Source organism: Fukomys damarensis, unplaced genomic scaffold (assembly GCF_012274545.1).
Source record: "Fukomys damarensis isolate Sample0158 unplaced genomic scaffold, DMR_v1.0_HiC HiC_scaffold_22, whole genome shotgun sequence".
Lineage (NCBI taxonomy): Eukaryota > Metazoa > Chordata > Mammalia > Rodentia > Bathyergidae > Fukomys > Fukomys damarensis.
Genome location: NW_022900934.1, coordinates 22,506,490 through 22,519,576, shown reverse-complemented (window position 1 = coordinate 22,519,576; position 13,087 = coordinate 22,506,490). Strand labels below are relative to the sequence as shown.

At 47.6% G+C, this 13,087-nt stretch overlaps 1 protein-coding gene and 1 long non-coding RNA gene across 6 annotated transcripts in view; one reads left to right on the top strand and one right to left on the bottom strand.

Moving 5' to 3' along the window:
* Positions 1-2,928, top strand: part of Dlgap4 (DLG associated protein 4) — a 126,909-nt gene extending 123,981 nt beyond the window's left edge. For all 5 annotated transcript variants that reach the window (XM_010640001.1, XM_010640000.1, XM_010640002.1 and 2 more), the window contains 2 exons: positions 315-470; positions 1,223-2,928. In XM_010640001.1, coding sequence (XP_010638303.1) covers positions 315-470; positions 1,223-1,441 — 375 coding nt within the window. In that variant the 3' untranslated portion in view covers positions 1,442-2,928. The remainder of the gene's footprint in view (positions 1-314; positions 471-1,222) is intronic.
* Positions 1-13,087, bottom strand: part of LOC104873363 — a 66,666-nt gene that overhangs the window by 29,181 nt on the left and 24,398 nt on the right. The gene's annotated exons all lie outside the window — the stretch shown is intronic.

Sequence of the window (13,087 nt, the reverse complement as noted above, 5' to 3'; positions counted from 1 at the left end):
TTTTTTTTTTTTTTTGGTACCGGGGCTCAAACTCAGGTCCTTGCGCTTGCGAGGCAGGTGGTGGAACCACTGAGCCAAATCCTCAGCCCGAGACTGTCCCTGCTTATTGAATATACCTCAGTGAGGGCCACTGGGACTGGCACCAGCCAGGAACTGTCATTGTTCACTCACAGATACTGACCTGGACACTGGGAACCAGGGAGTTGGACTAGGCTTTAAGAGCCCCCACCCAGTGCTGGCAGGGCAGGGGACCACGAGGTAGGATGATGATCTCCTGCCTTCCTAGCCCCACTGATCCCTGTCTGCCCCCACAGAACCCTGACGCCAACCCACGTCCAACAGCCCAGGACCTGGCAGGGTTCTGGGACCTGCTACAGCTGTCCATCGAGGACATCAGCATGAAGTTTGATGAACTCTACCACCTCAAGGCCAACAGCTGGCAGCTGGTGGAGACCCCGGAGAAGAGGAAGGTGAGCATGGAGCAGTGCGGAGGGGAAGTCCAGGGACAAATTCCTGGTCGGCAATAACGCTGCCCACATCGGTCAGTGCTGCTTGGCTCCCTTCTCCGTGTGTCGTCTTGAGCTGGGCTCACGTCCATCACTGCGCGGGGTCCATGCTTGGCACTCGCCCAGCATGCTGCTCACTCTGTAGAGGCTGCTCACTGACGCATGCCATCCTGCCCTGCACGTTCAGGAAGGGGGTCCTGGGAAAGAGGTGCCCATAGCACTAATGGAGACAGGGCTTTTGGAACCATGGCAGCAGCACAGGGGTCCTTCCTCCTGGGGCCTTGCTGCCAGAACTGGGGTCTGGGCCCAGTGACACCTACCCTGTTAAGACTATGGCCCTTGTAAGTTCCATTCCCTTACGACAGCATGTGAAGTGTGAGCGGGAAGTCAGAAGCCCTAAATTTGGGTGACCAGGTGCCCTAACTACTCAGAGTGGGGTTGGGAACAGACAGTCTGACTGCCCTGTCCTTCTAGAACATTCTTAGGCTTCTAATAGCTTGCTTTCAGCTCTTCTTGCTTCAGCTCCTCTACCTTGTGCCACTCCCACTGTCATTGCTTCTTGTGGCTTCTTGATTCCAACTGTGTTTGTTGCTTGTGCCCAATGCGGGGAGGCTGGGAGGGTTGGCTCCAGCCACCAGCATATAGTGGGGGTTAGTACCACAGCAAATGTGGCACCTTTGTTTTATTTTTGTTCCCTCCTCACTGTCTCGCTAAAGGAAGAGAAGAAACCACCCCCTCCAGTCCCAAAGAAGCCAGCCAAATCCAAGCCGGCAGTGAGCCGTGACAAGGCTTCAGATTCAGGGGACAAACAGCGTCAGGAGGCCCGAAAGAGACTCCTGGCAGCCAAGCGGGCAGCTTCTGTGCGGCAGAACTCAGCCACAGAAAGCGCAGACAGCATCGAGATCTATGTCCCTGAGGCCCAGACCAGGCTCTGAGACCACGAAGGAGGAACGAAACAATTTTAAATCATTAAATACACACACAAAAACAACGCAGATGGAACAAAATTTTATCAACCTTTAGTATGGTTATTCTCTCTAGAGACCCTGAGCCAGTTTTCAAATTGATGTATACAAGGGCTCACAATTTGGCTTTTTTGGGTCCCTCCCAGCTTTAGGTTATGAAGACTTCACACACAAAAACCGTCAACAAAACTAGAAAACTTTTTTCCCCTCTTGCTGGCCGTGGTGGACTAGGTAGATGGACTTCAGCAATTCCCCAGCTGAGCCTCAGACTTCAGTCTTTTTACTTGTTCTATCTAATGAGAACTTAAACTAGCTTGTTTACAAGACAACGACAGTCCAAGGGCAGCCTTGGGCACCTGCCATGTCCCTCCTCTCCCAGCTACCCTGCTCTGACCTTGGATTTTTCATTCTACATTTTTCTTTCACCTTCAGAGAGCTCACAGGGGTCCCCATCAAGGCCAATGGCTTTTGTGGCTAAGGGCTCAGAGAAAATCGAGATTACATGCATCCCTCCTCCCCCACCAAGCGCTCACACACGCTTGCACGTGCACACACAGACGGGGCTGCCCTCCCCCATGACCTGCCAGCCCTAGGCAGAGTCAGGTAGGACTTACCTCTCCACAGATAAAGAAGGCGTTGGTCTTGGGGGAAATGAGGTGAAGCCAGGTTACCACACTCCAGCGGTTTTTCTCCAGCCCTCCTTCCTTCAGCAGATTTAGGACTGTGGCTTTGGCCACAGGGTGGGGTTGTCTGTCCTTGGCCACGCCTGTGTCCAGTCCCCGAGGGCAAGTGGCGGTCTGTACGTATGTGTACATATGCACATAGACCTTAGAGTGTATATTTAAGACCCATCTGCTCACCCATGCCTACCAGCGCTGCCGCCACTGGCTCTCGGGCACCTGGCAGGAAGCAGGTGTGTGAATAGCATATATTTTTACATGTACTATATCTAGGTGTGTGTACAAGTGTGTGTAAAAATATATACCTTGTGTGTAAGCAGCCTTTGGGGGGGGGTCTTACCTCCTATCAGCCCCGCCTGAGTTTCCTATTCTTTTTTTTTTTTTTTTAAATCCCAATCATCCTGTCCCGCATCCCCACTCCCGGGGTGTCTTGAGCCCTGAGCTGCAAAGGCCCAGGTCTGCAGGGCGGGGTGGGGAGGGCAAGGCAAGGGCAGGCAGCCTGGCAGAGGCCGTGTGCAGCAGAGCTCAGCACACGAGGGGCTGCTCTATACTGTGTATACGACTCGGGGGCACTGGAGACATCCTCTTGTCTGGTGTGTGCTGCGGGGTGAACCAAGGGCCTGCTCTGAGGCCCCATTCCAGCTTGGCCGCCGTCTGTGACCTTGGGCAAGTCACTTGACCTCTGTGTGCCTCAACTTCCTCCTCTGTAAAATGGGGACAGTCCCTGCCCCTCCCTACCTCACAGGCATGTTGTGAGAATAAATGAGGTAATGTGTACCGTGGGCTCATGGTGTTATTGCAGGGGATGGGCCAGGCTGAGGTAAGGAGGGTGGCAGTGGACACTCCCAGGAAACTGAGCCAGACCCCTCCCAAAAGCTCTCTCTTTGCAGACCGCTGGTGAGTGTCAACCCTAATTCCAGCTCTGTCAGTTGTGAGCTCTATTATCCCAGGTAAGAAAACAAAGTGCACGAATCCATCTGGAGAGCACATTTACCCCCCAAATTTCTGTGAGAAATAAATTCATCAGTAGTTGGCTCTAACAGGAGCCAGAATGGGCAGACAACTCCCAGACCTGCACTCTGCACATCTGGGATAGCGAGCCTGTTTCCCCTAGCAACTGCACCTCCAACAAATACATACACCAAACACCAAGCACTCACTGGTTCCAGGCACAGCCTACCCACAGAACTCATTGGCCAGGGAGACAGTTCAAATATATGACAGGAGGCAAGAGCCAGGCAGCACACCGAGCTGGGTCTGGGCAGGAGCCTTGTGCCCAGATCAGAATGAGCAGGTACCAAGCGGCCTGAGGGATGCAGAAAGGACTGCAAGCAGAAGGCACAGTAGGTGCCAACCTGGGGTGGTGGGAATAGAGCTGTTAGCAGGTTTCGGGGCCAAGCTCTGGAGGTATAGATACCCTTTCTCCTCCCTAGACCCAGTCAGATACCATGAACCTCAAGTCTAGGGAGGCACAGATCCCACTTTCCTAGGAGTTTGCCCAGGCTCAGCAAGTTCCCCTTGAGCCCTCCCGACACAGGTGCCAAGACCACCTGTGCTCAAAGTACTTCCTAGATCCCAATGCACTTTTTTTTTTCTTTTTAAGACTAGGTCTCAGTATGTAGTTCAGGCTGGCCCTGAACTATGTAGCCCCAACTGGCTTTGAACTTGCAGTAATCCTCTTGCCTCGGCCTCCTGAGTGCTAGGTTTATAGGCGTGCACCACAACGCCTGGCTCCGTTACACATTTTTTAGTGATGGCTGAGTGTCAGTGACCCTGGGTGATTCTCAGTAATGTCTGGGGCTGTTCGCTCCCTGGACCTAATCTGCCTGGGGACCCGGTGTGGGTGAACTGAGGAAGATGAGATTCCAGTTGCAGCGGTGTTGAGCCACACCCAGCACCGAGCCAGCTGTTCAAAGTTGTGACTAAATGCAGGGAAAAAGGCCAAGCTGGACTGAGAGTCACTGGCCAGGTAGCAGCCCAGCTCTACCCCAATGGGCCTCAGGAGCTGAGGAGACCCTTAGCCTTTCAGATCCTAAAGATTTCTGTTGAGATTAGATCAGGCCTCAAGAGATGCTCTCCTGGTACCAGAGAATGGGCTGGGAGGTGACATGCAGAATCTGGGCCTCTGACCTGGCACTCCTGGCACAGATCCACCACTCACAAAACAATGTCATGAAATTCCTGAAGAGACATTTCTTATCTGACAATACCATTAACACCCTCAAATTCAACAAAGGAATCTTCTTTGTACTTATACCTCTTTCACCCACGACATTCAGAGCCCAGGCACTAATACTACTTAAAAAGTACCAAACATAGTTACCAGTCGCCTTTATGGCTTTCCCTAGTCCATGCAGGGTCCAATTAAGGATCACTCACTGCTTTTGTTTTTGTTTTGTTTTGTTTTTCTACTCATTGAGTTTACTGGTACATTTTAGGTATACAGTACAGTTACATTCATCACTGGGATCTTGTGCACTCACTGCTTTTGGTTACCATGTTTCTCTAATGTCTCAATCAAAAACAGTTTCCTCGTCATTTTTTCCTTTAGTTTTCGTGATAGTTGTATTTTTTAAGTATCCAAGCATCTTTTGAATAACAAATTTATCTGTTTTGACAAGAATATGACTTAGGTGCCGTCCTATCTCTTTAAACCCTGTTCCATCAGGAAGGCAGTTGTCGCTTAAGGGAAAGGCTTACAGCAGCTTCCCAGAGAAGCTTCTATGATTCCAAAGCCCAGTACCTAAGGGAATGAAGACTTAAGGCAGAAACAGGAAGCACTCCCCAGAGGCTGTTGGGTGATCAAGGAAGGAAGAGACTGTAAGACACCCTGAGTCCCAAGAAGCCCAACAGGGTTGCAGATGAAACAGAAGATCCAAGCTTCCTTTCTAGAACCTCCAGAAAGCTTCCCCAAGTTTGCAGGTACCCAGAGTCTTGTGGAGTTGCCAGCCATCTCAGCCTAGAGAGCAGGTAGAGAAGACCCAGCTGCTACCAGGTGCAGTACTGAGCTCAGGGGCCTTAAGCACAGAAGAGCAAAACAAAGCCATTGGTACCAGTTGTTTGCAGGTCAAGGACCGTGCGGAACCTGGGAGGGTGAAGGCTGTCCAGGACAGACCACCTGGATGGTTTGTACCAGCAGGGCTCATGATAAACATGAAGATGTGTCTCCTGCCTATGTGAATCCATGGCCAGACCCAGCATGGTCCCCACTGACAGTCTGGCCCCTGCCTTGAGGCAGCCAGAGGAGACTTTAATGCCAAGGGGGATAGATCATTGCACAGAACCCTTTGCAGCCTGCCAGAGAAAAGCCAGCCTCCGTGGGGCCTTGAGGCCACACGTGCCCCTCCAATGATAGCCTTGCATGCCACCCTCTGGGTGTCCCCAGGCCTAGGACAGGTGCCATGTTTCTCCCACCACACCTGGGACCTGCTCTTTCCTCAGCCCCTAGGTGGCAGGTCCTCGGGGAACTGAGGTCACGGCTGGGCCAGGCCTGTGTCAGCCCCTTGCTCTACACTTTGCTCTCACTGCTGTGACGATATATCTACCTTTGTTGTTGTATATGAGGATTTGTCTCCACCTAGGGGATGGAGGCTCCCGGAGGGCAGGAATCAAGTTTTTCATTGCATCTCAGTGTCTAATCCAGAGTGGAGCCTCAAGAACTCTTTCTTGAAGACCTTGAGGAGGGCAGGTTTTTTGGAGAACTGGGATTTGCAGGATGAGGAGTTCTTGGGATTAGGGCATCACAGGACATGGTGGTCACACAGGCAGAAGCATGAGGCTGTGCTGCTCAGGTAGGGGCCACCCTGCAAGGACTTTGACTGCCAGCACCACCTCATCAAATAGTCAGGTACGTTTCCCACCAAACACCACCTCAACACACAACTACCTGGAAACAAGAACTCCAGTCCCAGGCTCTCATGCCAACAAGAACTAGGGTTTGTCTCCAAAATAGGTCAGCAATGATGAGGCCTAGTGAAGCCACTCTGGCCAAGAGGGGACATGGAAGACCCTCTGCTGCCTTACGGCTGGGCTTACATCTAAAATGACAACCTATAGCGCTCCCTGAGCTCCACACTTCTCAACATCTGCACCTGGATGGCTGTTTCAAAATTAACACACCCACCAACTAATAAAGTAGAAATTTAGAAGTTACAAAATTTCTATTTGGCAATCACATTTGCAGTAACTGAATCATCAGTAAATGTTAAAAGTAACAGGTAAGAGCAGGAGGTGTAGCTTACTGGCAGAGCACTTGCCTAGCACATGTGAGGCCCTGAATTGCATCCCCAGCTTTGCAAGAGCAAACAAGAGTAATGGGTGAGAGTTTGAAGAGGAATAAAATATTCGGTCTCAAAAGTAGCATCCGCAAAGTACTTATTAATGAATTAATTAATTATAAAGAGAAAAAGTACTCATTTTATAACGGATAAACCTGCCAGACACTTTTAACTAGGTGGTCAAAGTTAATATCACCAGTAATGGGAATGACAAGTATGTCTCCATCCACAGAAACCCAAAAACAAAAAAACTAGAGCAATTTCTTCAAGCTATAATGGTATTCTAAAGATATTAACTTTAAGCAGAAAATCCATACTTAATACTATATTTGCAAGAAAAAGAAAGTTTCCTTAAAATCAGGAATAAGACAAGGATATCCTCCTCCATTGTTTGCATTCAACACTGGAGGCTCCAGCCAGAGCAACTGGGCAAGAAAATAATTTTAAATTAAAAGCTAACATAAGTGGGGACAAGGAGAAAAAATGAGAACCAAGATCTGGCATGTGAAGATACAAGATCCTAGTAATGAATGTAACTGTACTGTCTACCTAGAATGTACCAATAAATTCAATTTAAAATTTAAAAAAAAGCTAACATAAATAAAGTCATCTGGATTGGAAATTAAGAAAGAAAACTATATTAGTATATAACATGATTTTCAGACAGAAAATCCTAAGGTTCTATAAAAAGAACTATTTAATGAATGACTTCAGTAGTTTGCTGGATACAGTATCAATATATAAAAAACAACTGTAGGGCCAGGGATTTAGCTCAGTGGTGCCACTGCCTGCCTTACAAGCACAAGGACCCAAGTTCAATCCCCGGTACCCAAATAAATAAACAACTGTATTTCTGTACCCTACTGTGATATAATGAATGTTTAGTCTCTGTCCCTGGTTCCATGCACCTAATTTCTAACGTTCTTAGTCCCTAGTGCTGATTGTCTTGTGTATGCTAGTGAGAGTGGAGGCTGGGTCCTACTGACTTCTGGACAGGATCGTCACCAGAAAGGCCAGGTGGTGAGTAAGCACTGGGACTTTTAGCTCCACTCCTCCACCCCTGGGAAGTGAGTCAGGCTGGAGATTAATCAGTCACCAGTGATTTAATCAACCGCACCTATGTAATGAAGACTCCATCGAGACCCCCTCGTGACAGGGCGAGGAGAGCTTCCAGACTCTGGAACATTGAGCTGCTGGGAGCATGGCAGCCCAGAGAGGGCTGGGAAGCTACAGGTACCATCAGCCCAGGATCCTGTCCTGTGCACCTGCATTTATGTGTCCCGAGTCATATCCTTTATAACATATTTGTAACACTAGTTATCTGACAACCTGATCTATTCTAACAAATTCTTAAAGCTGATTTGTAGCTATTTTGGACCTAATACTTGTGATTTGCGTCTGAAATGTAAGCAGTCCTGTGGGACTGAGGCCCTAAACCTGTGGTGTCATGTGAACCCCAGTTAATGTCAGAAAAGAACTGAATAGTGAGACAACCAGTTGGTGCCCAAAGAATTGAACTGGTTGGTATGAGGGGAAAGTCCTCATGTTTGGTGAAGAAATATATAAAAGTTCAACTACCACTTAACACTCCAAAAATGAAACTGAGAAAACAATTTCAGGTACAGCAGTACCCAAAAGAATAAAATACTGAAGAATAGATTTACTAAAACTTTGTGTCCTGAAAATTTTTTAAATCTTTGAAATTTTTAAAGATATAAATAATAAAAAGTAAAAATAAGAGATATAATAAGTGGAAAGGCATCCCATGGCAGTACTTCCCCAAACAAATCTACCTACAAATCCAAAACCATCCTCATTAAAATCCCAGCTCCCACCGTTCATGGTGACGTACTCTAGGCAGGAGGACTGAAAGTTTGAGCTCAGCCTGAACAATTAGCAAGAACTTGTATCAAAATTTAAAAATTTTAAAAGGGCTGGGAGCCAGGTGTGATGATGCACACTTGTAATCCCAGCATTCGGGAGGCTGAGGCAGGCCAGCCTGCACTGCAAAGCAAAACCCTGTCTCAAAAGAAAAAACAAAAAAGTGGGAATGGGAACAGTGTAAGACCTCTGTGTTCAATCACCAGTACCTATGTAAATAAGTAATAAACCCCAGCTTTTTCTCCAGAAATTGACGAGCTGATCCTAAATTCATATGGAAATGCAAGGAACCCTAAAATGACCTTGAAAAAGAACAAAATTAAATTATGCACTGCACAATTTCAAAACTTTGTACAAAATTAATCAAGACTGTCTGGTAATGGAAAAAAGAGCAGACATACATATCAATGAAATAGAGTTAAGAGCCCAAAAATAAGTCCATCCATTTAGGGACAAGTGATTTAAGTCTCAACAAATGGTCTGGACAGCTGGATAGCCAAATGCAAATGAAAATCGGAATTACCTCACATATACACAAAATTAACTCAAAGTGGATTAAACCTAACTTTAAAAATTAAAACTATAGCCGAGCATGGTGGTATATACCTGTAGTCCCAGCACTGAGAAGGCTGAGACAGGAGGATCACTGTGAGTTTAAAACCAGCCTTAACTACACAGCAAGACCCTGCCCCCCCAAAAAAACCTAAAACTATAAATCTCTTAAAAGAATATAGTAAGTCTTTATAATCTCAGGTTAAGCAACAGTTTCTCAGTTTCTTATATATGTCATCAAAAACAAAGAAAAAATAAAACAAAACTTCTCCACAGTTGGAAACATTTGTGACTCCAAGATCAAGAAAGAAAAGATGCCAGGTGTGGTGGTCCACGTCTATAATCCCAGTACTCAGGAGGCTGAGGCAGGAAGATATCAAAGTTCAAAGCCAGCCTAGGCTACACAGCAAGATCCTCCCTCCAAAAAAAAAAAAAAAGTGAAGATAGCCATAGGATGGAAGAAAATATTTATAAATTATATATCTGATAAGGGATTATCTAAAATATATAATATTACAACTCAACAAAAAGAATTTTTAAATGGGTGAAAAAGATCTAAATAAATATTTCTCCAAAGAAGATATACAAATCTCCATGGACCTTCAGCACCCTTATTCATTCGGTACGTTCAAAGCGAGACACATGCCTGTAATCCCACCTGAAACCTAGAATTGGGGTAAGGAGGCAAGAGGATTCCAAGTTCAAGGTCAGCCTGGACAATGCTGTGAGACACTGTCAAAAAGGAAAAACACTATCTCATACATAATTAGATCGCTAAAATCAAGGCAGGCAAAAAGCACTGATGGCACAGTAGAGAAATTAGTCCTCACACACTGCTAGTAGGAACTGAAAATCAGGCAGAACTATGGAAGAGTTTGGAAGTTCCTTGGAAGGTTAATCATAGGTGCCAAACGGCCCCGTGCTGTGGTCTGGATGTCGAGAATCCCCAAAGGCCCAGAGGTCAACACTTGGTCCCTGGGGCATCACTGCAGGTGTCCCAGGTCTAAGAGGTGGTGCCGAACAGGAGGTCCCAGGTTGCTGCAGGTGCCCGGGAAGGGTTGAGGGACCCAGGATCAGGATCGCCGAGTGAGTTGCTCTGCTCCTGCAGTGCTGACATGCCTTATGGTAAACCCAAAGAAAGGGAGCCAACTGATTGTGGCCTGGAGCCTCCTTTTCGCCCTCCATGCTGAGGATTTAACACAGGACCTCACGTGTTTGGCAAGTGCTCTAGTGCTCAGCTATATCCTCAGGCCTCTTATTTATTACTATATTTTGAGATAGGATCTAAATTGCCCAGGCTACCCTGAACGTGTGATCCTCCTGACTCAGCCCTCAGGTAGCTAGGATTACAGGCGTACCCACCACACCAGCAATCTCTACCACTGTAAGCCAAAATAAATCTCTTAAATCGATTATCTCATTTAGTATAGTAACAAAAACTAAGACAGCCAGCAATTGCACAGGAATAAGTGTACTCCTGAGGAAGTGAAAACATGACACCCACATACAGACTTGTGTGCAGATGCTCACCGTGGACGTAAATGGCCAAAAGCGGGAATGAAAGGCGTTCCGCAGTCGCAGGGGCTGAGACGAGGGGAGAGTGGGGAGCAACTGCTGATGTGTACAGGGCTTCCTTGGGGGCGTCAAGAAGTGTTCTGGAATTCTACTCACGACTGTTTAACTTGTCGATATACTAAGACCACAGAACTGTACACTTCAGAGATGAATACTGTGGTATGTAAATTACATCAAATCTTTCTTTATAAAAAGACACTCATGGGCTGGGGATTTAGCTCAGCGGTACCACCACGTGCCTCACAAGCCCAAGGACCTGAGTTCAATCCCTAGTAACAACAACAACAAAAAGACACTCATGAAATGGGAAAGATATTTGCAAATCATGTATTTGATAAGGAACTAATATACAAAATACAGAAAGAATTCTATAACTCAACAACAAAAACCTTGCTTTTTTAAAATGACCTAAAGGGCCAGGGATTTAGCTCAGCGGTTCGGTGGCCTGCCTCGCAAGCGCAAGGACCTGAGTTCGATCCCGGCACCAAAACTAAAAAATAAATAAAAATTAAAAAAATAAAATAAAATGGCCTAAAGTGCCAGGCATGGAAGTGCATGCATACCTATAATCCCAGCACTTGGGAGGCTGAGGCAGGAGGATAACCTCAAGTTCAAAGCAAGCCTCAACTAGACCCTGTCTCAAAATAAAATAAAATAATAATAAAATGGGGGAAAAGCTGGGCATGGTGGGTGGTACCCATGTACCATGTTGGTACCCCAACACTCCGGGAGGCTGAAGCAGGAAGACTTAAGTTCAACCTCAGCCTAGGAAACTTAGCAATTTAGCCAGACCCTATCTTAAAATAAAAAGGTTTGGGTCAGGGGTTTGGCTCAGTGGTGTCGCCATCTGCCTCGGAAGAGTAAGGGCCAAGTTCAATCCCCAATACCAAAACAATAAAAAATAAAAAGGGTTTAGGGGCAGGCACAAGGTCCTGAGTTCAATCCTCAGTACTGCCCAAAAAAGGGGGGAGGCTTAGCTGGCCGTGGTGGCACATGCCTGTAATCCCAGCATTCAGGAGGCTGAGGCAGGGGGATCACCTCAAATTCAAGGCCTGGGCTACATCGTGAATTGAAGGCTAGCCTGAACTGCACAGCAAGACATTGTCTCAAAACACCCAAAATAAATAAAAGGGCTTGGGATGTAGCTCAGTACGACGCCTCTGAGTTCAATTCCCAGTACCGCAAAAATAAAATGGGGGGGGGCTGCTAAAGTGACAAATTTTATATTATGTATGTCTTATCACACAACAAATCCCAGACTAAAGAGACATAACACATGATCTTTTTCCATAAAGGACATATTGGGATAGTTGGCACAACTAGAATAAGGATTTGTAAATTAAGTAATTCAAGTTTAAAATATCCTGGTTTTCACGTTTGTAAGAGAATCTTTTTTTAGGATATACTGAAATATTTAGCGGTAAAAGAGCATGATGTACAGTTTGCCTTTTTTTTTTTTTTTCCTGAGACAGGCTCTTGTCATATAGTTCAGACCAACCTTGAACTCATTATGTAGCTCAGGCTGGCCTCAAACTCACGGTGATTTTCCTGCCTCAGCCTCCCAAATGCTGGGATTACAGGTGTGCACCACCATCCCTCTTAAACAGTTGGGATGGAGATAAATATACACATACTGTATATGGAGTGAAGAAAATACAATAAAGCCAAATGCTACACTGAAGAATCTAGATGAAGGTACAATTCTAACTTTACTGCAAATTTGAAATTATTTTAAAATAGTTGTTTTTTTTAATAAATGTGTCCAAATTAAAACTTCTAATCTCTCCCAAAACCTACCCGCCTATACCCGCTGCACTCCCGTTTTAGAACACTACAGATCTGTCTTTCCGGATGCTCAGACTAAACACTTTCGGAGCCTACCTTGCTCCTCCACGTCGCCCGTTCCCATCCACCCACAAACCCCATTGGCTGTACCACCGAATGTCCCCGGAGCCCCGCCCCCTTCCACACTCCAGCTGCGCCTCCGACTTCAGGTCCCCCAAGCCCCAGGCACAAACATCAGCCAGGCCCTTCGCCCCTCGGTTCAGCAGCCCAGGGGCCACCAGCCGGGTTCCTGCAGCTTCCCAGCCTTTGCCTCCTGTGCCCGCTCCTCCGTGGCTCCTTCACCCAAGCTCCACTCAGGGCTCCCGCCCAGCCGCCTGCTTGGATGTCACTTCCCGGGAAGTCACCTGGCCTCCCACTCAGTCCTCCCCGCCGCGGCCAGCGGGCATTGCCACCCACAAACACCAGCGATTCCTGGGCGGCAGGCGAGAGTGTCCAGGGACCCCACTGCCCAGCCCTGGGCAAGTGGCTTCGATCCAGGACAAGTTACTATAACCGAGTGCCGGCGCGCCTGTGACACGCCTCTCCCCTGGCCCGGAAACCTTACTTGGGCTGGCGGACACCTGCCTCCCACCGGATAGCGGCCAACCCGGCCTCGGGCACAGGCAGGGGGAGTCTGCGGACTGAGCCGCCCCGCCTTCAGGGGCTCTGCACGCCTCACGCTCTCGAGTGGGCAGCTAATAAGGGAGGCTCGCCCAGGAGCGCTCCCACTGCTGCCCACACATCCAGGCCAAATAAGGCTGGGGCGCGGCGGCCCCGCCCCCGTACCGCCCCGCACGCATTCTTCTGCCTTGTAAGGCCCGGCCTCA